The sequence below is a fragment of the Arvicola amphibius genome, chromosome 3 (assembly GCF_903992535.2).
Source record: "Arvicola amphibius chromosome 3, mArvAmp1.2, whole genome shotgun sequence".
NCBI lineage: Eukaryota > Metazoa > Chordata > Mammalia > Rodentia > Cricetidae > Arvicola > Arvicola amphibius.
In genome coordinates, this window is record NC_052049.1 from 176,093,017 (window position 1) to 176,119,456 (window position 26,440).

The 26,440-nt window shown below is 48.9% G+C and overlaps 1 protein-coding gene across 1 annotated transcript; it reads right to left on the reverse strand.

Moving 5' to 3' along the window:
• Positions 1-105: 105 nt before the first annotated feature.
• On the reverse strand, positions 106-25,934 carry Ptpn23 (protein tyrosine phosphatase non-receptor type 23). The gene is given in 26 exon segments (XM_038321514.2): positions 106-751; positions 833-946; positions 1,032-1,170; positions 1,245-1,349; positions 1,454-1,638; positions 1,726-3,111; positions 3,113-3,509; positions 3,598-3,777; positions 3,870-4,021; positions 4,107-4,261; positions 4,341-4,658; positions 4,934-5,079; positions 5,344-5,409; positions 5,503-5,617; positions 5,733-5,812; positions 5,977-6,035; positions 6,139-6,195; positions 6,571-6,618; positions 6,704-6,835; positions 6,913-6,993; positions 7,411-7,542; positions 7,658-7,707; positions 8,250-8,326; positions 8,562-8,689; positions 13,811-13,885; positions 25,779-25,934. Coding segments are annotated over 26 exon segments (4,941 nt in total). The 5' UTR covers positions 25,863-25,934; the 3' UTR covers positions 106-271.
• Between the last annotated feature and the right edge of the window lie 506 nt (positions 25,935-26,440).

A 26,440-nucleotide genomic window follows, 5' to 3' on the forward strand; every position in this document is an offset into this window, starting at 1 on the left:
GCTACACACAGATAACTGTCTCAAGAAACAAAACAAAAAAAAATGTGGTAAGGGAGAGAGAAGTGTCTTTGGCACTCCTGAGGCAGCAGTGGGTGAGCTCAGACATTGGTCACAGAGTATGTTTATTCTTTCAGTAGCCCAGAGCTGAAAAATGTCAGGTTCCACAAAGGAGCAGAACCTGACCTGAGGCCTGCAGTGCAACTCCATCTGGCAGAGCCGAAGGCAGCAGGGATGGGAGATGTAGTGTAAGGACCAGGCAGGCAAAGCCTGTTCAGGTCTTGTTAAGTGTCCAAAGTGGATCCAGGAGGCTTAGGGGATCATCTGTAGGCTGGGCAGCCCTTAGACCCTGTCCATTGTGGGCCTGTAGAAAGTTCTGCTTGCTCATCCGTTGCTTTCCCCGCAAAGAGCTGTCCAGTGAAAACGCCTCTGGAGTCAGAGAGGCCAACAGCTCCAGGGATGAGGAGGGGGGCCCTAAGCTGGGGGCTTCAGGCACTGGTGGCTCCTCCTCTGGCTGTGGGGCTTCAGGCAGAGGCGAAGAGAGAGGGGGAGGAGAGGAGGATGGGACAGGAGTAGGCTCTGGAAGGCTGGCTGGTGGAAGACCCGGGGGTTCTACAAGACCTGGAAGGCTGGCAGCTGGGGAATCCACGCCACCTAGGGGCCGGATGCTGAGCTTGGCAATGGTAGCCTGGATGGAACTGATGGGCACATCTCCACCGAGGACCAGATCCTGTGAGTCCTGAGGCAGGTGATTCTGAGAAGGGTAGAGCTGGTAAGAAGGCAGTGTCACCAGGTTGTGACCGTCCCAGCAGAGCCCTCAAGGATCTGCCCTCACCTTCTGACTGATGTTCACACTGGCCGCAGGCTTGCCTGGAGGGGGCATACCATGGCGCTGGAGAACCTGCTCCACATGTCTCACCAGCGCCTCGTGGCAGAACCTGAGGTGCAGCTAGAAAGATACATTTGGTGTGGTCAGCTGGGCAGGGGCCATCCTCAAAGGGCAAGACCCAGCTCAACCCAATCCACCCACTCACTTTTTCCTGCAGCATGTGTTTTCTCTGCTGCCTCATCCGCCTCACCAGCTGAGGCAGCTCAGGAATCCCATTCCCAGCCTCCACCTCCTGCACTGCTGCATACAGCAGTGCAAAGGCTCCTGTGCGGCCCACTCCAGAACTGCGGCAAGAAGGAAGCATAAGGCCAGGCTAAGACAGGGTAGACATCCTCACTCAAGGGCTGCCAGCTCCTACCTGCAGTGTACGACAATAGGTGTGTGCAGAGGTCGCTGATGCAAATAATGTGCATGTACCTCCTGGATGAAGCGCAGCAGGTTGCCAGGGCTGTCTGGCAGGCCTCTGCAGGGAAAGGGCAGGTATGAGCCAGACCTGATGTGAGGTCTTCACCCCTAAGCACCCAAGGAGTTTGCCCTGACCCCCACCATCCAGAACAGTGAACGCACAGCTCAGGCCAAGTAGGGAAGTGGAGGTGCACAAGAGAGCGCTTGAGGCTCTGATCACGGAACTGCAGACTCAGCACTCGCTCCACATGGGTTTCGGTAGTGCGAACACTGCTCAGTGCCACACTCAGGGCTCCATGCACCATAGGCTGGCCCCTCTCAGTGGGGAAGTAGCGTGCCACCTTTTGCTGAAGAGTAAACAGGACAGTTAAGGCTACCTTTCCCAGACTCCCTGCCTCCCCACGCCACAATCCCTTCCTAATCTAAGCTCTTACCTTTTCCATTTCGGCCTCAGATACCAACATGACAATGACTGATACTTTCTGTTCATGCACCATGAGCCAGAAATCAGCAGCTGTGCCAGGCAGTGGGGCCTGGGTGGCCACTAAAGGTGGACAGTACGGCGAGAGCCCCTCCACACAGCTAGCATTAATGTAGTCATCTTTGCCCGAGCGCAACACCACACGGTTACTGTCATAGGGCATAACATCCTGGTGCCGGTTCTTCAGCGAGTAGCAGCGGGCAATAGCAATGGATCGACCTCGGGCATCATGTTCCTGTGCCTCTTGCAACTCTCTCCAGATTGCATCCAGTGCTCCTGCATCCCCTAGCTGTCCCCGAAAAGTCTCCAGCTCCTGCTGCAACTGCCGCAGCCTCTCAGGATGTTCATAGGGGTCCTGCTCAATCAGCCGCAGGGCCTGTGGCCTACGGCCCTCAGCTGCATCTACCTTGGTAGGCTGCAGCAGGGGTTGCCCACCCCCAGGAGGCTGAGTTCCTCCATGTTGGCTCTCAGGGCTAGAAGACAGGAGGTCTGCAGCTGCAGCACCTCGGCGCAAACATGGTGGTGGCTCTGCTGTTGGAGGCCTTGAAGGTACTGTACCAGGCCCTGGCGATGGGGCAGGTGAAGGCACCAAGTGGGGACTAGGGGTGGGCTGACTGGCTGGTGGGGGACCTCGAATAGAAACTGGGGTTGCCTGAGGACCCAGGGGCCTAGGGGAAGGGGCAGGGCCATATGCCAGGGTGGGATGAGGAGGCCCAGGGCTAGGGAAGGGCAGAGCCCCCGAGTGTGGGGGAAGAGGCTCTTGAGATGGGACAGGATAGATCTGGCTGTGCAGGGTGGGTGTTGGCTGCCCCAAGACAGCAGCAGGCTGAGGGGTAAAAGGGTAGGGAGGTGGAGGTGGAGGAAGAATCCCTGGGGCCTGAGTTGGGAAGAGATGTGGATGCTGGAATGGAAGGGGCTGATGTGAGGACTGTGGACCAAATACTGGTTGTGGGGGTTGGGGTTGGGGCTGAGGCTGAGCTTGAGGCCCAATCCTAGGGGCTGGAAAGCCTGTGGGGACCCCAGGAGGAAAGTGGTGCTGTGGCGGAGGGCCTGTGAGGTGCTGCTTGGTCCCTACAGGAAAAGCATAGGGTGCGGGCAGAGGCTGCGGTTGGGGAATAGGCTGGGACACAGGCTGAGGCACAGGAAAGCAGGGCTGGGGGAGAGCTGGGGTAGGGTTTGGCCGTGGTGCTACATGGCTAGAGATAGGGGCCTGGACACTATCTACTGTAGTGGTAGCTGGCCGAACTGCCATGGCTAACTCAGGTCCTGAGAACTGGGGGGGTGGAGCAGAGGGAAGACCTACAACTGGTGGAGGTGGCCCTACCCCCACATAGGGACTTGCTTACAACTCCATGCTGGGGAGAGGATCTGGGTACAAGGCCCAACTCTGATGTGTAGGTGGGGGCTGGGTAGAGGATTGTCCCAGGTGCCATGGGCACTGCAGCCCTAGGCTGCATCAGTTGTGTGGGGCCTGAATAGGTTCCAGGGGGTAAGGGTGCTGGGAGATAGTGGGCTGCTGGGCCTGTGGAGCTAGGGAAGGGGCCAGGAGAAAAGTGGAGTGGGGCAGTAGTTCCTAGAAATGGGTCAGGCAGCCGTGAGCCAACCACCATATCCGGGGGCAAGCTGCGCAGCTCCTCAGGTGGGTCGCCAGTCTCTACTGCCTCACCCTCATCACGGCGAGAGAGCAATGGTTTGGGGGCTGTGGGCCGAGGTGGTGGTGCCTTTTTCTTTAGCTCCCTAAAGGATAGGCAGGGAAGCAAAGTCAGCTTCCATACACCAGGTTGGCCTGGGCCGGGTCCACAATGAAGCTGAAGACCACACTCACCTGTCCAGGAGCTGCTGGCGGGCAGCCTCTTGGGCACGACAGATAGACTGTGCCCGTTCCAGCAGGGTGGCTACCTTGCTTTCCAGGTCTGCATAAAAGTCCTTGCCTTCCTGGGACTTCTTCATCAGGTCCTCATAGGCTTCATATGAAGCCACCAGGGTCTGTAGTGTGGAATTCCACCTTGGTGGGCACAAGAGAAAGCCATGATAAGGCACACTGTAGGGACAGAGCTCCAGACGGGGCATGGGGTAAGAAGGAAGGCAGGCACTGACTTCTGGTCCAGTTCACTAAGCATCCGCCGCACAGCCGCATACTGCACATTGGCCTCAGTCAGTGCCCGGAGGACATTGTCCTGGGCAGCCAGGTTCTGCTCCAAGTACACCTTCAGCTGATCATACTTCTTCAGCTGCTCCTCAAACAGTTTCTGTGGAAAGATGGGAACCAAAAAAATAAGGAGCTAAATAAGGAGCCCAGAAACAGAGCCCTTTCTCAGTGCTCATCCAACCCACCTTCATCTCTGAGTGGTCAGTGGTGACCAGGGAGGCAGTGATGTCATCCTTCTGGATCAGCTCTCGGAGTTGCTGCTCCAGGGACACACGCTGGTCCCGCATCTCCTGCACCTTGGCTAGGATGCGCTTCAGGTTTTGCAGCACAGCCTTGTCCTCTGAAGGTAGCAGCAATCAGTGAGGCCAAAGAAACCCTAGCTCCAAGCCCCTCTCCTGCTAGCCATGGGTGGGGCTTACCTGGGGTGAGGGCTGGTGTGGGTAGGGCAGCCCGCACCTGGTCCAGTGGTCCACTGAGCAGGCGCAAGTTACCAACATGCAGATTCATAGCACGGTGCAGCTCGCTGTTGGTGAAGGACGCCTTTTCATGAACTTCCATGTACTTGGTCCACTCTCGCCTCACCTCTACGAGCTCAGCCTTGGCCACGGAGGGGCCAGGGGCAGCCCCAGTCTGGCCCAGGGTCTCCTGCAATTTCTGCTCTTGCAGCTCATCTTCCTCCAGCAGATCTCTGATGTCCTTGAGGGAGGCTTCCACATCCGTGAACACACCCGACAGCACTGAGGTACGTGGGGGGTGGGGTGGCCACTGAGGTAGGCAGAGCAGATACCACTCTGCCCTCTGCCCACAAGACACAAATGCCCGCTAGGATCAGAGTTTGTTTCCCAGCACTTGCTAACTCCACAGATACAGGAAGCCCATGGTTCACTGATCCACAGAAGTGTTTGGATGGTGCATGCTTGGGCCAGGGCTTCACCAGCATCCTCGGTGAAGGAGGCCATGGCAGCTTGCTTGCCTGCTACCCTGGCATCTGTCTGTTCTGTGCTTTCCTTACCCTGCATAGACTGGACAAGGTTCTTGACAGTGTCAGGCCGGACACTAAGCGCCGCACACTTCTCCATGAGCTGGGGTGGGATATGGTTGTAAGCATCTAGGTTGTCCACTGTTTCAGGGTCCAGCTGCATTGAGTCCATGAACTGACTAGGGAAGGGAGAGGGGATGACAACAGGATCAGATGAATGCTGGGCTCTGACCCAATTCCGTCTACATAAGAGCCTGCTAGGTTGATCCCCTCCACTGAAATTAGAACGAAGCATGGGCTGGTGGCTATGCCCAGACACTGATAGCAATGGCGGGGCAGGACACCCTCCACGGCACACCAGCACTCTAAATCCAGATCTAGACTCTGAGCAAGGAGGAAGACATCTATTGTGCACCCGATCTCCCACTGCTCATCCCACTTACTCTAGGACCTCATTCTTGTCTTCAATCTTGGCCATCATTTCCCGAAGCAGCTTGGCCTTCTCCTCGCTAAGGAATAAACAGACCAGTTGCTGGAGACCTGTATACTTGAGGACCTCAAGAACCTCTGTGCCAAGGAAAGAGCCAGTCCCTCCTACACACCTGTACAGTGATGAGGCCTCATGGGCAGCCATAGGTACCAATTTGGCAAAGATATCAGGACCTGTAACAGCTGGGTCTGTGGGGTTTACTGGCAAGGGCTTCACCAACGGGGCTCCTAAGAGCAGGGAGTACCACAGAGATCAGGCCCACAGGAAGACTCAAGGCAGCCTCCTCCCTATCCCATCTTCCTCTGCCAAGCCCACTCCTCAGTTTCCCCTCAGCTGCCAGACCTTTTACAGGCTGAAGGGTATCCAGTGCTGGCACTGCCTCATGGTAGATAAAGTCATTATCCTTCTTGGCAGAATTATACCTGGGAGTCGGGAGAGTCAGGAGAAATCACAGATCACCAAGGATACACAAGTTAGATTTCCATGTAGGCACTGCTCTCTGGCACTATTCGCTTCCTCCCAACGGTGCAGAGGAACAAGATATTTAATAAGAGGGAACCACACCACCCTAGTCTCACACACTTACTTTCCCCCAATGACATCCATAGCGAATCGAAGTGCATCTTGCACAGTGTCAGGTTGGCCCTGTGGAGACAGAAGAGATAACCAAGGTCAAGATCTGTCAGTTCGGCTAGCCTTGCCATTTGCCTTCATGGCTCTGAAAGCAGCTACACTCGCTCAGCTTTACCTTGGCCAGCTTGATGGCTTCGTTCAGCTTGTCTAGGGCGCTCTGGAAGTAGGCCACCTGTGGAGGCAAAACCTGGTCTGTCCTGTCCTGCTTGGACCCTAATGTTCCATCTCCCCACTTCATCCTACCTGTTCAGAAGACCAGCAGTACAGGTAGCAGATGCCTGCCGAGCCAATAGCCCCAAAACAGCTCCACCCTGTAGCCTACATCTCCAAAGAGCCATCCCCCCTGTGGGGAGCCCATCCTGCCTCCTGAGACCCCCAGGAATGAGGGCTACAAGGTGAGAAAAAGCAAAGTCTACAGCAAGGTTCTGACAGCCTGGCACATGGTGAGGAAGACAAGGGGGACAGGGTATGGCAAAGAGGACCACTGCCAGTGTGATAAAAGCCTGGAACACGTCCTGAGAGCCCCCCTTGCCCACAGCCCACTCACCCGTTCCCCAAATTTCTGTTGCTCCTCAGCTTGCTTCCCCATGTGCAGCTGGGAAAGAAGAGGAGGCATCATGACTTGTTGCTCCTGAGCTCCAGCCGCCTGGCCCAGTTCACAACCAGTAACCCTGCCTTACATGAGCCACAGCTGCGAAGTAGTAGATCTTCATCTGGACCAGCTTCTTCCAGTCTTTCTGGATACGGCCCAGCAGAGAAGCAGTTTCTGGGTTTTCCAAGGCCCGACATGCCTCCTTGTAGTAATCTACCACCTGGGAATAGGGATGAGTTAATTCAGTCATCAAGGAGCAAGAGCAAAGCAAATGCCCACCCTCAGCCCTCTTCCTACCTGTGCACTGATGCGGGCCACTAGAAAGCTCTTCCGGTTGTCCAACATGGACTTCTCCAACAGGCACTCCTGAGCCTGGCCCTAGAGCAACAAGCACAGGTCACTACCCTGTGCACCTGAAGTCCTTCTCTCCCTCTTGGCTGCTCTCTGCTCGAGTCTCCCCAGCTCCCAGAATTACCCTGCGCCTGATCTACTTGGAACGCAAAAGACCCCATGCCAAGGCCTCCTTCCTGCCTGTCCCTTACTACCTGCAACGTGGCTGGCCCAGGGTCTAGATACAACTGCCTCCTCCCTTAGCCATTTCTTCTCCAATTCAACTTAAAGTTAGGGTGATAGCTCATAACTTAACCCCAAAAATACTGAGGGAGGACTGGTCATGATTCTGGAGCAAGCCTGGGCTACACAGTCAGTTCCAGACCAGTCTGAGTTACAAAATGTGACTTCATCTCAAAACAGAAACAAAACCCCTTTGGCTCCACCAGGGCCAGTCCCGCTCACCAGCATGAGGTTGACATTGAGAGAGAGGACCTGGCGACTCATGTCAACACTGAAGGCCTGTGGGAAGTGTTCACGCAGGTAGGCAAAGGCACCTGCTGCGCACTGGAAGTGGGTGCAGGAGACTTTCATGCCCTGGACGTGAAAGATGACCACTTCCATAAGGCAAGAATCATTCAAACTTTGGTAGCTGACGACACCCTGTCCTCCATAGCACACCCACATGTCCACCTGCATCCCTGGGTCCTACCTCCTCAGACACGCGCTTGTCCATAGCCCCCAGCATGGAGTGCAATGCACCTAGAGAGGCAAAGGCTGTTAGGTTAGGAGAGCCTGGCAGTGTTTCCCAGGCTGCCCACACCCGTGCTGAGACTAAAGTAGAGGGGCACCTGTCTTCATCCAGTGAGAAAAACAGGTCCTAGAACTGGGCAGAATCCAACAACCCAGCCAATCCTTAATCCTGTATGCGCCTGGCTCAGGAGTAGAGGAGGGGGGAGCCCCCCATGCTTTCCCCTCAGCCAACAGCCACACTGACGGGCAATCTAAGGCCAGTCTTAACCTCTCAATCCAAAGCCGTTAACAGGGGAGTAGGGAGGAAGTGATACTATCCAGGCAAAGAAAGGCCATGAGTCCCTACTGTAGTGCACAGAGACAACTCTGTGGTCAGCCCAGCAGAGCTCTTTAAACAGTGACTTCCCAGGGCCCCAGAAACAGCAGAAGTGCCAGTGAAGCTGTGGTAGAAGCAGGGGAGGAGTCAGAACCCAGGCCGTCTGACCTGATGAGCTGAGGCCCAGGACTGACAGGGTTTGAAGCAGAGCCGATGGAAGGATCAAGCAGCTTACCAAGGTTGTAGAGAATACAGGCCTGCTCGTACTTGATGTCTTCATGGGCCACAGATTTTCCCGAGAAGATCTCAGTCCTACAGACAAGCCTTTCAGTCACCACGAGAGGAGGACCTGGCCTGGGCCCAAGGGGGTCAGAGAAGGGGACCAACCACTCCCGCATGAGACAGGGGTCTATAGGGGAATCACACTAACACTCCCCATTCTGTGCAAGGAGAGAGGACAAGGGAAAGGATCACGCCTACCACCCAAGCATCCCAGTTGTCCAAGCACCTAAGTTCTCAACTTCCCAGCCCAGCTACCAGCTCTCACCAGGTGACAGCTACAGCGGCCTCCTGGCCGGAGCCCATGGGCACCCGACTCTGCAGATAGTGTAGCTGGCCAAGGTACTTTCGAAGGACACTGCAGCCCTCAAAGTCCCGTGCAACACGAATAGCATTCTGGGAAGTAGGATGGAAGAAACAGGCTTACCATCATTAGGGATTTCTAAAAAAGCCCTATCTACACCTACAGCTGCTGAACATACTATACTGCCAGGGCTGGTGGACTAAGTCATCCACATTTGTAGAAGATACTATATAATATGCTTTAAAATTTGGACTATATTCAACTTTTAAAAATATTATTTTATGCATATAGGTGTTCTGCCTGCATGTATGTGCATCACTTTGATGTGGGAGGGTCTTCTGTTTGAGTTGATTTCATTGGTTAACAAAGAAACTGCTTTGGCCCATTTGATAGGCCAGCCCTTAGGTGGATGGAGTAGACAGAACAGAATGCTGGGAAGAAGGGAAGTTAGTCAATCATCATGCCTCTCCTCTCTGGGTCAGATGCGATGGAGCCAGCCGCCAGGTCAGACATGCTGAATCTTTCCTGGTAAGACACCACTCGTGGTGTTACACAGATTATTAAATATAGGTTAGTCAAGATGTTAGCCAAGAAGAGGCTAGATATAATGGGGCAGGCAGTGTTTAAATGAATACAGTTTGTGTGTTGTTATTTCGGGTGTAAAGCTAGCTGTGTGGGATCCAGGTGAGATGAAAAGCAGGCCTGCTCGTCTCATCACTACATCACTTGTGTGTCTGATGTCTATGGAAGTCAGAGGGAACAGGATCCCCTGGAACTTGAGTTACATATGGTTGTGAGCTGCCATGTGAGTGCTGGGAACTGAACCTGAGTCTTCTAGAAGAGCAGCCAGTGCTCTTAGCTCTTGAGCCATTTCTATAGCTCCTATGTTTAATGCCCCCGCCCGCCTATGTTTAACTTTTGACCCACAATTCTGTATCTAAAAATGAACAGTAAGAGACACCCAGGAAGGCCAGGCATGGTGATGCACAGCTGTGACCCCAGAACCCAGGAGGGTCAGTCATTCGAGGTTATTCTTGACTACAAAGCAAGTTTGAAGTCAGCCTGAGTTACACGAAACCCTGTCTCAAAAAAATGATTCATGAAGGGCAGATATCCAAGAACGGGGAATCCTCGAATGTGCACACAGCAGCGCTTCTCACAGCATTAGCAGTTTAGACTTTCTAGTAAAGGGGGCTGTTTACATGAGTTATGTCAAATCCACTCACAAGAAAATATTCCTCAGCCAAACGTCGTTATGAATATACTATGACTTCTATGACAAACTATGACATACAGGCAAAAGAAGAATGTAATAGAATATATGATCGCATTTCTGTGCAAGCATAGGATATGCAAATAAATATACAGACCAAAAAGGGGGGGAAAACCAGATGACTCTACCTCCAAATGCTGACAGCGATTATCTACAAGTAATCCTACTGAAGTCTTTTCTCTGTGTGTGTGTGTAGTGTACAAATGTGCACGTGTGCAGGTGCACACACCAGAGGTCGACACAGGTGTCTTCACTATCACTCGCCACCACACCTCTGAAAATGACCTCTCTATCTCCACCCCTGCCAAGCACTAGGGTTTCAGACATGCATGACCACGCAGGTATTTCATATGGGGTCTGGGGATTCAAACCCAAGTCCTCATACTTGCATACCTACTTTACCAAATGAGCCTTCTCCCCAGCTCCAGTTTGTCTTCTTTTACACACACACACACACGGGGGGGAGGGGGGGTATGTGTCTGATAGAAACATAAATTTTTGTTTGCTCATATATTCTAGATATTTACTGTTTCAATTTTTATAGTAACAAACCTTCTTATTCGGCAGGAAAATGAAACAAAACAAAGGAATCCTCTGTTCAGGTTTTAAAGCAGACCATACAATTACCAAGAAGCAGGTGCCCAGTGAGGAAGTGAGCTTGAAACACCATGAAGTCTCCCTGTACACCCTGCAGAAGGGATGCTAACAGCTATAGAGCCCAGAAGCAAGGCCGGGCGGACAACACCAGCTGATAGATCCCTTAACAAGGTGCTCTCAGCACGCACACATCCCCATACGCCCGACACCTCATCCTTTACCTGACACTGATTAGGGTGCCTATTAGTAATTAAAAAATAAAAGAAGCCAGGCATGACAATACATAACTGTAGTCCTAACACTTGGAAAGCAGAGGCTTCAGGATCAGGATCAAGTCATATTTCACTAGAGAATACTACTAAGACCCTGCTGTGGGGGGGTGGGGGATAAGGCAACCTTTCCCCACAAAACGGCCAGCAAGGCCTTGACTTACATACTTGTAAACCAAAGAGGCTGGAGGACCACAAGTCCCAGGCCAGTCTGGGCTACATGGCAGCCTCTTAAGACTCTTAAAAACAATAGAGGAAATGGCGCACACTGGGAGAATGGAGAGACTGGGGCTCTTGTGCACCACTGGTAGAGTTGTAAAATGGCTCATCACTGCAAAATTACAGTGTGGCGACTTCAAAATTCCACCTATTACATAACTCAGTAATTCCACTTCTGAGTATGTACCTCCCAAAAGCAGGCTGATGTAATGGTAATTCATACCCCTGTTGACAGCAGTTTTATTTTGGCTTTTTTTTTTTTTTTTTTTTTTTGAGATAGGGTTTCTCTGTGTAACAGCTCTGGCTGTCCTGGCTGGACTTTACAGAGATCTACCTGCCTCTAGGATTAAAGGTATACACCACCATTGCCTGGGGCCTCCCCCACAACCCTAGACAGGGCTTCTCTGTAGTTTTGGAGCCTGTCCTGGAACTAGCTCTTGTAGACCAAACTGGCCTCGAACTCACAGAGGCCCACCAACCTCTGCCTCCCAAGTGCTGGGATTAAAGGCATGCACACATCTTTAATCCCAGCACTCAGGAGGCAGAAGCTAGCCAGCATGGTCTACATAGCCATCTCCAGGACAGCCAGAACTACATAGAGACCCATCTCAAAAGAACAAAAACCAACAACAATTAAGAGTTCCTTAAACACAGCACTGAACTGCCGGGATGGCTCTGTGGGTAAAGCCTTTGCTGTGCAGCCTGTCCATCTGAGTTCAGTCCCTGCAACCCATCGCACAAGGGGAGAGCGGACTTCTGCAAGTTGTCCTGTGATTGCCACACGTGTGTCCTCCCCCTTGTGTGTTCGCAAACACAACATACACAAATTTAAACATGGTATCATGGTATTTCATTCAAGCTAATAAAACAAAGATTACTACTCAGTGAATAATGACCAGGTAGCACCCACAGCGTGGAATCACTAAACAAAGCCACAATGAGCATTCCAGGTGGGATAAGAGAGTAGGAAGGCATGAGACTCACACTACACAGAACTTCAAGCAACTTCAACTTCTAAATTGCTTATTCTGGAATTTTCCACTTAGTATTCTGGAATACAAGTGACTGAAAGACAGTGAAATTTCAGAATGTCAAACAACAGATTAATGGAGGAGCTGCCATATTTGAGCTTTTATGAGCCTAACAAAAGACAATGTAGAAAAGGAACAAAAAAATCCAACAGACTCAAAATATGTTGAATTCTTATATATGAATATTTCAAAATGGCTGAAAATATAGGGGAAAAGGGAAATTCAAGCTGTTCGTTACATACATTATACTTAAATGACAACAATAAAGATAAAAGATTTAAGTTAAAAAAACAAAACAAAACAACCATCAGGGGTTTGGCAAGATGACTGAGCCCTTATGTAAGGGTTCTTCCCACAGGCCTGAGAGGCTGAAGTTGCACATGGTGGAAGGGAACCAACTCCTGCAAGTTATCTGACCTCCAAACATGCACACTGTAAATAAATGTATTTTAAAAAATTTAAAACCAAGCAAAAAATCCTTAAAGCCAGACATTGAGGCATATACCTATAATCCCAGAAGTTGGAGGACAGAAGGCAGGAGAATTCAGTCCATGACTAGGCTGGGCAACATTGCAAGCTCTAGGGCAGCTAGGATACGTAATGAGACCCTGTCTCAAAAAAAAAAAAAAAAAAAAAACAAAACCAAAAAGACAACAAAACAAAAACAAAAACTCACAAAAAAACAACAAAGGACTAGCCACGGCCCAGTGATGGGCCACAACCTTAATCCCAGTACCTGGGACACAGAGGCAGCGGATCTCTGTGAGTCTGAGGCCAGCCTGGTCTACAGAGTGAGTTCTAGGATAACCAAAGTTACATAGAGAGACTTTGTCTCAAACAAACAAACAAACAAACAAACAAACATCAAAAAGACAATAGAGTCTGTGGATGGCCAGCTGGTAGAGTACTGCCTGGCATGAAGGAAGCTCTAGGTTTGGTCCAGAAAAACATACTGGAGATGATAGCATACATCTGTAACCTCAGTGTTTAAGACGAGGAGGTGGGAGGATCAAAACTTCAAGATCATCCTCAGCTACATAAAGTTGTAGGCCCATGTGGGTAACACGAGACCATGTCTCAAAAATAGTTAGACAGCATAGCAAGTAAAAATACTTGCTATCAAGCCTGAAGACATGAGTTCAATCCCCAGTACAGCAAAATAACTAAGCTTTAAACATAAAGGGGCAACGCCATTAGTTCCAGAACTTTCAGGACTGGAGGCCAGCCTGAACAACACCGAGACCCTATGGGGAAAAAAAATCCTTTTTCACCTATCAGGCTGTAGGACTTAACACAAATTTTTTTCTGCTAGCAATTTTGATGCTTTTGTAGATAAAAAAATAAAATAAAGGCCAGGCGGTAGTGGCGCACGCCTTTAATCCCAGCACTCGGGAGGCAGAGGCAGGTGGATCTCTGTGAGTTTGAGGCCAGCCTGGTCTACAGAGCTAGTTCCAGGACAGGCTCCAAAGCTACAGAGAAACCCTGCCTTGAAAAACCACAAATAAATAAATAAATAAATAAATAAATAAATAAATAAATAAATTAAAATATGACCACAGCAGATGGTAGAGTTATTGGGGGGGGGGGTTTTAAATCTCTTTAACAAACCAATTCCAATTCATACCTACAGAAAAATACCTTCTCCTGCTGGGCGTGATAGTGCATGCCTTTAATCCCAGCACTTGGAAGGCAGAGGCAAGTGGATCTCTGTTTGAGGCCAGCCTGGTCTACAAAGTGAATTCCCGGACAGCCAAAGATAGACAGAGGAAACCCTGTCTCAAAAAAACAAAACAAATAAAAAACAACAAAAATACGTTCTCCTACCTGTCTGAGTAACTCCAGCTTCTTCAGTTCCTCATTGTAGGCTTCTGGGTTCTCTCCATAATTCTTCAGGACAAACTAGAGGGAGGAAAAAATAAAGCGTAAGCAGAATGACCTGCAGAGCCGCCCTGAGTCTGAGGCAGCTGCCAGACCTCCACCTCAGCTACAAGCAGTGCCCAGGTGCTGACTAGGCGGCCTCTTCCTCCCAGCCAATGAAGATGGAGACCCAACACCCTATGCAAACAGCCCAGCAGGCCCTCATATGCTACTGCCTTCTCAAGAGACACCGGGGTTCCACCAGCTCAGGGAGGAGGGTCTGACCCAGCTGAAACAGAGTCCTGCGAAGATCTCAAAGGGTCACTCTTAGAGCTCCTTCAAGCATCCTTTGCTCTAAAGTCAGGATAACCCTAAACGTACACATAGCGAGCAGGAGTGCAAAGCCTTCCCGGCCAGCCCCACCCCTCACAGGGAAGAGCACCAAGGATCAAGGTGCTCCAGTTTCTTCCTCTCAGGAAAGGCCTGAGGGAGTGTGATGAGAAATGAGGATCATGGACTGGGGTGTCATTCAAATAAAACCAACAGGGCTGGGGAGGTGGTTCAGCTGCCCTTCCAGAGGATGCAGGTTGATTTCCCAGCACCCACAGGGAGACTAACAACCATCTCTAACTTCAGTACCAAGGGGTCCGGTGCCCTCTTTGGGTCTCTCTTTACAATGTGGTACACAGACACACAAGCAGGCAAATTCTCATACACATAAATAAAAAAAATAGTAAATCTTCAAAAGATAAATAATCAGAGCCAATAGGGCTAAGGGCAGCTCGGCTGGTACAGTGCTTCCCTACGACTCGGCGCCTGTTGCTCTTGCTGACGAACTCGGTTTATCCTCCAGCAACTACATGGTTATTGCTATGTAATAACTGCATGGCTATTACTCTAATTCTAGGGGACCCAATGTCTTCTCACCTACACAGGTAACAGATTCACATGTGTGCACATATATACATCCAGACAAAACATTCACAGACATGAAATGAAAATAAATCTTAAACTGGGCGGTGGTGGCGCATGCCTATAATCCCAGCACTCAGTAGGCAGAGGCAGGTGGATCTCTGTGAGGTCTACAAAGCGAGGTCCCGGATAGCCAGGGCTGCACAGAGAAACCCTGTCTCAAGAAAACCAAGCCAAACAAACAACAAATAAATCTTAAAAAATAAAACAACTATCCAGGTGATGGTGGCACACGCCTTTAATCCCAGCACTCAGGGAGGTAGAGGCAGGCGGATCTCTGTGAATTCGAGGCCAGCCTGATCTACAGAGTGAGTTCCAGGACAGTCAGAGATACACAAAGAAACCCTATCTTGAAAAACCAAGCCAAAACAACCAACCAACCAACCAAACAAACAAATAAGACAACTAAAAATAGGATTAGCAAGTTGGTTTAGCTGATGAAATCAGGTCTACGGACCCAAGTAATCAGGTCAGCCCCCCCCCCCAACAGAAAGGTGTCGGGAGAGAATGGACACTACAAGCCGTTGTCTGACTTCCATGACTTCCATGGCATGTGTACCCCACAGTATACCCTCACACCCCACATAACTAATTTTTAAAAAGTGGGTAATGAGGATTTGGATGACTTCCAATTTTTTCAATATTTGAAATTTGGGAAACAAATGACTCAGAGTTGTTGAAGAACTATGGTATCTGAAAAAAATCTCACTCTGTAAGTGGTCTTAGCCTCTTTAAACGATAAAAGCTATGAAAGAAATCTATTGAACAAATATTCAACTCTGCCCAAACTCTGTGAACACAAAACCAGTATTTAGAGGGTAACAACCAAAAGCTGATTTACTGATTCCCAGCAAACTTCACTCTGACCTATTCAACTCCTACCTAATCTACAAATAGAGAATGCGGCCTAAGTCAACTCCTTCATCGTGAGAAGTTTCAGGCTTGCCCACCCTTGGGTTAGAGAAAGGAGAAAATGCAGCCTCAAGGTTCTGTGGGATACAGCTGACAGGATCTGATACCACAGAGCCCTAAAAACAAGAGTACTGTTCCAGCTGCTCACACGATAGTGAAGGGAAAGAGCCACTTCCCCTCCACGAATGAGAAGCGGCACCCACTCAGCAGGTCCCCACCACAGGCCTGCAGTCTTCAGCTGCAGTCGCCCAGCCCTTCTGGATGCACAAAGGCGGGCGGGCTCCAGTCTCATCAGCATAAGAAGGGGGAGATGATAGGCCAGGGGCAAAGAGGCCAGAGCACTTGCCAAGATCACAGCATTAACATCCTAGTTTCCATTTCTGTTGCTGTGAAAAAAGCTGACAAAAGGCAACTTGGGAGAAAAGGGTTTACCTGGCTCACATTCCCCCATCACAGTCCATCACTGAGGGAAGTTAGGGCAAGAACTCAAGGAAGGACCGTGGAAGCAGAACTGAAGCAAAGATTACGGAGAAACACTGCTTACTGGATAAATGCCCCTCGTTTGCTTGCTTTCTCATGCAGTCCAGGTCCACCAGCCCAAGGATGGCACTGCCTACATCAACACCAACCAGGAAAATGTCCCACAGATGTGCTCTCAGGCCATTCCCTCAAACGATAACTTTCCCAGGAGGTGAAGTTGACAGAACTAACCCTGACTTAGCGACTGATGCAGCAACAATCAGAACCCAAACATTTGGCCCCACTGAAAAAGAAGACAGGAGGCTGGTAAAGCTCAGTGCAACCCACATGGTGGAAGGAGAAACCCAACTCATGTGGCCTATCTTCTGACCTCCACATGCACTGTGGTGCAAGCAACCACACAGTATAAACACATATCACACTAAATAAGACATAATATTTTAAAACTTTATACAAGTTTTCTTTTTCTTTTTTATTTATGTTATGTGTATTGGCGTCAGAGCCCCTGGAAATGGAGTTACAGACAGTTGTGAGCTGCCATATGGGTGCTGGGAATTGAACCCAGGTCCTCTGGAAGAGCAGCCAGTTCTCTCCAGCCCCCTTATTTGGTTTTTCAAGACAAGATTTCTCTGTATAGCCTGATTGTCCTGGAACTTACTTTGTAGACCAGGCTGGCCTTGAAGTCACAGAGATCCACCTGCCTCTGCTACCCAAGTTGAGATTAAAGGCCTGCACCACCACTGCCCAGCTAACATTTTTTGTTTTTAAATAAGAGTAAAGAGACTTGCTGAAATTCAAGTGTATGGAACAGCAACCCAACTATCTGACTACAGTCTATGGGACTGGTCTGACCTAATGTAACTTGGGAAAACAAGCCAGTAGCAGACCCAAGAGTAAGAAAACAGACACTGGTGTAGCGACACAAACCAACACTGAAAGAACCTCAAAGAGTGTCAGGCATCTCTTGAACTCAAGCCTGAGATGGGAGCTGTTTACTGTGATTAAATTACACTCCCAATGAAGGTGGTTTGGGAGAGAGAGGAAAACCCAAACCAAACCAAAACAACACTAGGTAGGCTCTGAAGCAGTTGAAGATCCTTTTTGTCAAAATAAGCAGCAGGCTTGGGGCTGGACAAACAGCTCAGAAGTTTAGAGTACTTGCTGATCTTTCATAGAACCTGGGTTTTATTCCCAGCATCCACATGGTGGCTCGTAACCAACTCCAGTTCTAGAGGATCCACAGGAAGGCATACACATGGTACACATATACACATGCACACAGAGTAAAAAAGTAAATAAAAAAGAAACAGATCTCAAGTGAAAGTATGATAAGAGATCAAACCTACTGAGGAAGGAAAAAGAAAAGGCATTGTGGATTGGAGAGATGGCTCAGCCATTAAAGGCTAGGCTCACAACCAAAAATATAAGAAAAGACATTATAGGAGACAAACTCTTTGTATCCTTTTTTTAAAAATTGTCTTTCCATTTCCAGCAAGAGGATCAGGAGTCCAAGGTCATCCTCAAATCTGAGGCCACCAGCTGTATGAGACTCTGAAACACATACACAGAAGAAGAAGAGTGTACTGGCTGTTTGTGTGTGTCAACTTGACACAAGCTAGTCACCAGAGAGGAAGGAGCCTCAGTTGAGAATCCCTCCATGAGATCCAGCCATAAGGCATTTTCTTAGTGATCTACAGGGAAAAGGCCCAGCACATTGTAGGTGGTGCCATCCCTGGTCTAGTGGTCCTGGGCTCTATAAGAAAGCAGGCCGAGTAAGCCAGTAAGCAGAATCCCTTCACAGCCTTTGCATCTGCTCCTGCCCTTAGATTCCTGTTTGAGTTCCTGTCCTGACTTCCTTCAAAGATGAACAGCAATGTGGAAGTGTAAGCTCATTAAACCCTTTTCTCCCCAGCTTACTCTTTTGTCATGGTGTTTTGCTTCAGCAATAGAAATCTGAACTAAGACAGAGGTTAAAAGAGAAATAAAACAACAGAGACAATTTTCATTTCAAGGCCACTTCACATTCAGAAAACCCTAGGAGTGCACCTGAGGTACTATGGATTTAACAAAGTTTGGGTAAACTGGTTGTGTCCAGGATGGCATGGCCCATAGACTTGTGGATCTGGGCTTGGTTTTCTGTTGTTTCTACATGTAACAGGGGTTAATATTACCTGCTATGCCTGCTTCACAGAGCTATCATGAAGACTTGAGCTAGTTCCTAAAAAGAAAGACTACGCTTAGCTGAAAATATCCTTTATGGTATGGCAAGACCTGTACTGTACTAAGATTCATAATCAGAAACTCTTCTCATGTGTTAATCTTCTCAATATTATAAGATTCCATATCATAGCTGGTTGTGGTAGCACAAGCCTTTAGTCCTAGGACTGGTGATGTGCAGGCAGGTGGATCTGAATTTGAGGCCAATTTGGCCTCCATAACAAGTTTCAGGGCAGTCAGAGTTACACCCTTTCTCAAAAACCATCTAAGCCACAGACGAGAGACGTGTGATTAGTATATGCTGAAGGTCACTCAACTCTGAGGGGACAAGGGAGGAGGTCAGTTTCTAGTGGCTACACTTGTTCTGTGCTGCTATTATAGTAATAAATGACACAAAACCGTGCCACTAATGATCACTGGAAACAAGAATTCTGAATCATACCACTGTTTGCAGATTAGAGAATGGGACAGTAGGACTGTGAAGAGAAACCATGACCATGGCAACTCTTATAAAAGAAAACGTTCAGCTAGGGTGACTTACTGTTCAGAGGTTTAGCTTGAGCTTCTGAAAACTCAAAGCCCAATGAACACTTCCTCCAACAAGGCCACACCTATTCCAACAAGACGACCTCTAATAGCGCCACTCCCTATGAGCACTAATTCCCGACTCCTTACTTTAGGAACAGCCCTTCTACCTCAGCCTCTTCTATGAGCATGTTCTCACTCTGCGTTACTCTTAATTTGATATAATGCCTTCAAATTTCACTACACTAATTAAAGCAATGCTCAAATAAGGCTTTAAAAGACATCACATGGATTTGTTTGTTTGTTTGTTTGGTTTGGTTTTTGAGACAGGGTTTCTTTGTGTAGCCTTGGCTGTCCTGGAACTAATTCTGTAGACCAGGCTGGCCTCAAACTCACAGAATTCACAGAGATTCGCCTATCTGGGCCTCCCAGGGGCTGGAATTAAAGGCATGTGCCACCACCACCCAACTCACATGACTTGTGGCTGGGCTGCAGGTGTGCACCCAAACCACATCATGGGTGTCTGGTTCATCACATACACTGTTCTTTTTTTTTTTTTTTTTTTTTTTGTTTTTTCGAGACAGGGTTTCTCTGTGGCTTTGGAGCCTGTCCTGGAACTAGCTCTTGTAGACCAGGCTGGTCTCGAACTCATAGAGATCCGCCTGCCTCTGCCTCCCGAGTGCTGGGATTAAAGGCGTGCGCCACCACCGCCCGGCTTGTTCTTTTTTTTTAAAACAAACTCCCTTCCATTTCCAGAGTTGAATCAAATCTAGGTCATTCCTTGAACTGTACTACAAAAATACACATAAAATTAAGTCCTATAAACAATATTGCTACTTATTCAATATGTATTCAGCTGCTGAATTTCAAATGAAACAGCACTTTGTTCCAACAAAAGAGTGCTGCCACGGAAAACTGTCAGCCCCCGTCCACGCCAGCCGGCCAAAAGCACAGAGCACGAGGGCACTCTTTAAGTCCTCTCCTAGTTTGACCACACACAATACTCAAAGCCTCCCTCCATGTCGCTTCTGAATGGCCCATTGGTCTGTCTGAACAGCACCAGGGAGAAGATTCAGGTTACAATTCCCAAGGGTGCTAGAACTAAACTGGTTATTCAGCCAACACTCACCAGGTACTCTTTGCACACAGTAATTTATTACTTCTTAAACTGGGTGTGCTGGCTTACTCCTATCGAGCCCTAGCATGAGGCAAATGGTGACAAGATCAGGTGTCAAAGTCATTCCTTGGCTGTAGAGCAATCTGAGGCCCACCTATACTATAAGACCCTGTCTCAAAAAAACAGGAGGGCTGAGCCGGGCGGTGGTGCCGCACGCCTTTAATCCCAGCACTCGGGAGGCAGAGACAGGCGGATCTCTGAGTTCGAGGCCAGCCTGGTCTACAAGAGCTAGCTCCAGGACAGGCTCTAGAAACTACAGGGAAACCCTGTCTCGAAAAACAAAAAAAACAAAAAACAAAAACAAAAACAACAACAACAAAAAAACCAGGAGGGCTGAGAGGGGAGGTAGGTGGAGACAGTTCATTTGGTAAAGTGCTTGTCACACAAGCAAGCATGAGGGCTTGCATTTAATTCCCAGCACCCACATAAATAATTGTGCAACAAGTCTGTAATCGCAGCGCTGGGGAGGTGATACAGATCCCTGGGGTTTGTTAGTCAACTAACCTAATTCACAAGCCCCACGTTACCAGTGAAAGACCCCATCTCAAGAACTAAGGCAGACAACTAGCCTAAGACCTATACCTGAGGTTGGTCTCTGGCCATGCATGCACACATGTGCACCTGCAAATACACAAACACGAACACTCCAAAGAATTTTACTTTCTGAGAAAAGAATCTAATCTACACCGGGGTGGTGGTGGCAGCTCATGCCATTATTACTAGCATTCAGGAGGCAGAAGCAGGTGGATCTCTTTGAGTTTGTGGCCAGCCTGGTCTTCAGAGTGAGTTCCAGGACAGGCTCCAAAGCTACAGAGAAACCCTGTCTCAAAAAAAAACAAACAAAAAACCAAAAAGAAAAAAGAAAAAAAGAAAAACAGACAGACAGACATTAAGTCAGGAAAGACCATGGACCATCCAGTTCATCTGTAATGGGGGCCTCTTCTGTGTAACACAAGAAGAAAGACAGTTTCAGGCAAACCAACTGAGTCTTTCCATTTATGGTAGGAGATAAAAACAGATAAACACCACAGAAAACTGACAATATTTCACGTCCTCCATTGATGGGCAATGGAGTTTTTAGGCTTCTGTTCTTCGCATTTACCTGTTCTGTGGGAAATCTAGGAGAGAGAAACATTTCACAAAGCCGAAAGACCAGATGTGAACAAGATGAGCAGTGGGAACAAGCAACGGACATGTGCTTTCCAGTGGACAAGTTAACTCTGGACAAAAGACGGTCTCAATCAGGGTGGCACAACTGCCAGGCAGATGAAGAGACTCTGAGGAAGCATGGCTTACTGGGTTAAGAAGCAGGAAGAAAGAACTCAAGAATGACCTAAGCAAGGCAATAATCAGATATGGGCACGTGGAAGGTCCCACAGAGGGGACTGAGGGAGTGACATTACAGAGGCAGCTGCAGTGAGCTGTGACAGCCTCAACAGCAGTCTTCCTGAGGACTCTGGAAGGAGAACGAGCAGAGTAAAAGGAGAAACCAAGAGACAGCATCGTGGCTACCCAGATGATCATTAGAAGGTAAGTGCCATGAAAGCAGGAATTTTCAAAACCACTGTACTCCAAGGTTTTGGTTATGTAATAGGCACTTAATTAAAATACAATGAAGGATGCAGCATCTCAGTCCAAGTGAGCCTGACTTTTGCTCAATGTAGCTGCTTCAGGGTAGGTGTTTGGGAAAGAAATGACTTTCAATATTAACACATGTGGCCAAACCATTCCCTAGTAAAGAGCACAGGAGTCATCTTTAATCCATTTTCAGTGCATCAGCCCTCTGGGCCCCCAAAAGGGCAATATGGTGCACATAGGTTGGTGATGTAGCTCACTGATAAAGTATTTACCTCATTTGAACCCCTGGGTTCAATCTAGTACTGAAAGATGGGGGGTGGGTGGGGCAGCTCAAGGCCAGTGCTTGTCCACTGAATGCTTATGTGAGCCCAAGTGTGCCAACCCTAGTTTGGCACTGCAGTTCAAAACCATCTTACGCTTCTCCTGACTCCCATTCCATGTAATGGAAGGGAAGTCACGTACAGTGAGAGTGACAATCAATAAAATGCTGTTAAAAGAAAAACTAAATTTAAAATTTAATGGACTTTATTTGAGCAAAGGCAAAGACACAAAGATCTGTGAGCAGGGCATTCCTCCAAACAGCTGCTTCAGAGAACTGCAACCCACTATGATCTGACACTCTGAGAAGACACTGAAGCACAGGAAACAACTTGGTTACAATGTAGTCAGCCAGTCAACACTTATACCTTAACTCGTTAAATGTTTACAGTTTAGTCAATTGGCTACAGGCCTTCCTGAAAACAACCAAAGCCAATGTCACTGTGATTACCCCTACACTGGAGGCTGGAGATGGTAGAGTACAGAAGGCTCAGGGTTCACCCTCCAGCACCACCAAACATCCACCCAAAGCCTGTACTTCTGGGGCCTTTTAGATCCAATCCAAAGGCCTAACACAAACCTCCTTGTGTTGGCGCTCTGGTACCCTAGAGATATTTGTACTCTTACACTAAATTGCTTGAAGTTCTAAATTTCCTCTACTAGACTATGGATTCCTGTGTGTTAGTGGTGGTGGTGGTGGGACTATATTACAGGAATACAGTTCAGTGAAAAAGCACTTGCTTAGCATGCACACCATTAAAAATAATAAACAAACAAACAAACAAACAACAATCCCCTAGGCCTGGCTATGGTGGCACTTGCCTGTAATACTACCACTGGGAAGGTAGAGGCAAGAGGATCAGGAATTCAAGCCTAGACTCTGCTATATAGCAAGCTTGAGGCCACAGTTGCCCGCACTGCCATAAAACCATCTTAACCAATGCCCTCACTGCCCCACCCCAAAAATCTAGTTGTGGAACCAAGGTTATGTTTTTGAATCAGTGTTCACAGGTAGGCCCTGAATTCAGTTTTTCTGTCTCAGTCTCCCGAATGCTGGATTATAGACATGTAACCACCACATCTGACTAGGCTATTTTCTTTTTTGTTATCAATAAGGTGTGGGTATGTGCATGTAAATGCAGGTGCCCTCAGAGGCCGGAAGAGGGAGTCTGATCCCCGGAACTGGAGTTACAGTGTGGGTCCTGGGACCACACTCCAGGCTTCAGCAGTAGCATGATGCTCTATTTTCTACTGGCCATCTGTCTAGCCCCTGGACTGAGATTTTTCTACACTTTTCCATGTAGGGTAACATAATATAAATCTAATTGAAATTCCCTCCAGACTGTCTTTCAGTCATTTGAGAAACATTTCCTATGTAGTGAGTATTAGGCTAAAGGAACAAGGAGATGCCCCTTCTGGTATCCCAGCTAAATTTGGCATTAAAACATAGCACATATAGGAGCAGAGTATTGTGGTGCACACCTTTAATCCCAGCACTTGGGAGGCAGAGGCAGGCTGATCTCTGTGAGTTCGAATCTAACCTGGTCTACATAATGAGTTCCTGGATGACCAGAGCTACATAGTGGGACCCTGTCTCGAAACAAGCAAACAAACAGCACAAACAGGGCTAGAGAGTGGCTCAGCAGGGTCAGGGGCAAAGGCACTTGCTGCCAAGTCTGGTTAAAGAGTTTTATTCCCTGGACCTGCCTAGTCAAAAGAAAACACTAACTCCTGCAAGCTGTCCTCTGATCTCCACAAAAAAAAAAAAAAAAAAAAAAAAAAAAAAACTGCTATACTCCAAACATCTATACACACATACACAGAGAGAGAGAGACAGAGACAGAGAGACAGAGACAGAGAAAGAGAGAGATTGAAAATAGCACAGAGCAGTGGTGGTGCATGTCTTTAATCCCAGCATTCGGGAGGCAAAGGCAGGAGGATTTCTATGAGTTCAAGGACAGCCTGGTCTACAGAATGAGTTCAAGGACAGCCACGGCTTTTACAAAGAGAAACCCTGTCTTGAGTGGGGGAAAGAGGGAACATGTAACTACTGCCAAAGAAAGAACAAAGGGAAAAAAATTCAGAAAAGGGAAAGACTAAACCCAGATAAATGGCACGACAGCTTTGTGGAAGACAGAGCTACAACTGGACCTTGCGAGCCGGATGGGACTAAGTCACAGAAATTAAAGAACAGCTCTAGAACGGCTCTACGGGGCAAAACTGAGAGCTCTTTAGGGTTCTCAACAGGGGTTCTCAACATGTGGGTTAGGAATCCTCTGGGAGCTGCATCTCAGATATCCTGAATATTATATATTTACACTGTGATGCATTCGGGTGGAAGGAATTCCACAATCAAGGCACAGCATGGAGAAAAGCCTGCTAAAGAAACAGGAAGTAGTAACTGTGAACAGAATGTGGAACACCTGTATTAGACAAACACAGATCATACATGTATAACAGGACTGTGACAAATGCTCAGAGTTAGGCTGTAAGGAAGAATCCTGAATGGGAAACTAAAAATACTAGCTGGACTCCCTCGGTTTCGATGCATTTTAGAAAAATTCACCTTATATTTGTATTAAAAACAAGATGGGTAAGAATCAAGCCAACTCTGTAAATTTAGATCAGGTGCTTTAACATGCTGATCTTACAGATGAGCAAAGGGTCTGGGCTTGTGGGTGGTGTATCTCTCTCCGTAGAACACTTGCCTAGCCTCTCACGCCAGGCTCTGGTTTGGTACCCAGCACCTGGACCACCTCCACACATACACACCCAACACCTGAACTCACCCCACCCCACCCCCCACGCACATGTAAGAATTAGTGCCTGAACCGAGGAATTGGAGGTGTGAAGAGAATGTGAAAGGCAAGGCCGTCGGAAACCTCTTCCAACCCATTTTCTTTCTCCCGCTTCTTTCCCCAAGCAACACGGAGTGCTGAGAGATTTCAGACAACAGCTGCGGGGCCAAAACCCCAAGGCTCCGCACCTGTAACGGCTTCCCATTTGCCCATTTCGGCTCCGACCCTCAATGCTATTTGGGGACCCTTCCTAACGCAGTCGCTATTTTGGAGGGCACCCAATTCCCCATCACCACACCTGAACCCGCTACAGAAAGCCTTGCCTCAGTGAACTAACGACTACCCTTTACCCAGCGCAATGACTAATAGGATGACTCCGAGAGCTCACAGTGACTCAAGCCCTCTTATCAACAAGAAACTGGGTCTTCTGGTCCAGAGGAACTTTGGGATAGACATTTCTAAGGAGACCATACAGAATTGGAAGGTCAGACTACACACACACTCACTCACTCACTCACTGTCTCGGAACACGGCATTCCTACAGGCAGGCCCCTGGGGTTCCTATCTTAAAACACACATTCTTTCCTGTCCGGTCGCGAACTGGGAGCCCACCAATGTCGGGCCTAGCGTGGACTCTGCACAACCTGGACCGCCATCGCTCCCCCACGGGGGCTTCCTGGCCTTGGAGAAACAGGGCAGAGCTGGGTCCAGAACGTCACAGCAAGGAAGCACGAATCTCGGGAGGAATGCAAGTGGTCCAGGACAGAAGTCGGAGAGCAGATTCCCACAAGGGTACAGGGCCAGTCGGAGAGAAGGATGCTGTGAGGACACGGGAAGGGAGCGCCATCCTAAGGGAAAACGCCTGGCCCGACTTGCGACGGAACCCCGGGAGGAAGAGGCACGCAGGGGGCGTCACGCGCGGACAGACGACGGAGATGCGGGGCAGAGATGAGCTCACCTTCTTCACCGCTGACTGGAAATGGAAGTCACCGGCCTCCTTCAGGTCCAGCCAGATCATGGGCATCCGGGGCACGGCCTCCATGGCGGAGAGCGCCTAGCGGCCACTGGGCCGCTCCCCTCCTAGCTCCAGCTGCTGCCTAAGCCGCGCGCGCAACCCCGCCCCTCCACGCCGGAAGTTCCTCGTCACGCGGAGCTGACGCACGACCCCACAGCCTGCTGGGAAATGCAGTCCTCGGCCGTGCAGTCTTTTGCACAGGCGCAGTCCTCTTCGCACATGCTCAGTCTTCTTCTCGTGGAGAGTCTTGGGTTGGGAAAGAGCCAGTCCGCAGTGAAGGGGCTTCTGGGAATAGTGGTCTTCTCCGTTAAACTCGAGACTTCTTTGGGATTTTTTTGACTTGCGTTAATGCTCTTCTCCCTCCTGGCAGGGCCTTTCAGATCTCACCCGTGAATTTGTAATCCGAAATCATTTTGAGACTGATGAAGGACGGTGACAGGTGCTGTAGTAGAGAAAATATGGGGACAGGGATGCTGGGGAGGAGGACATGAATTCAACCTTGAGTGAAGAATGCAAATTGCACGGCGGGATGGAAGCTGTAAAAGAGCGTAAGGATTCATTTTGTCAACAGTGACACAACCCTCTGCTGCCTGAGGAGTTCCCGT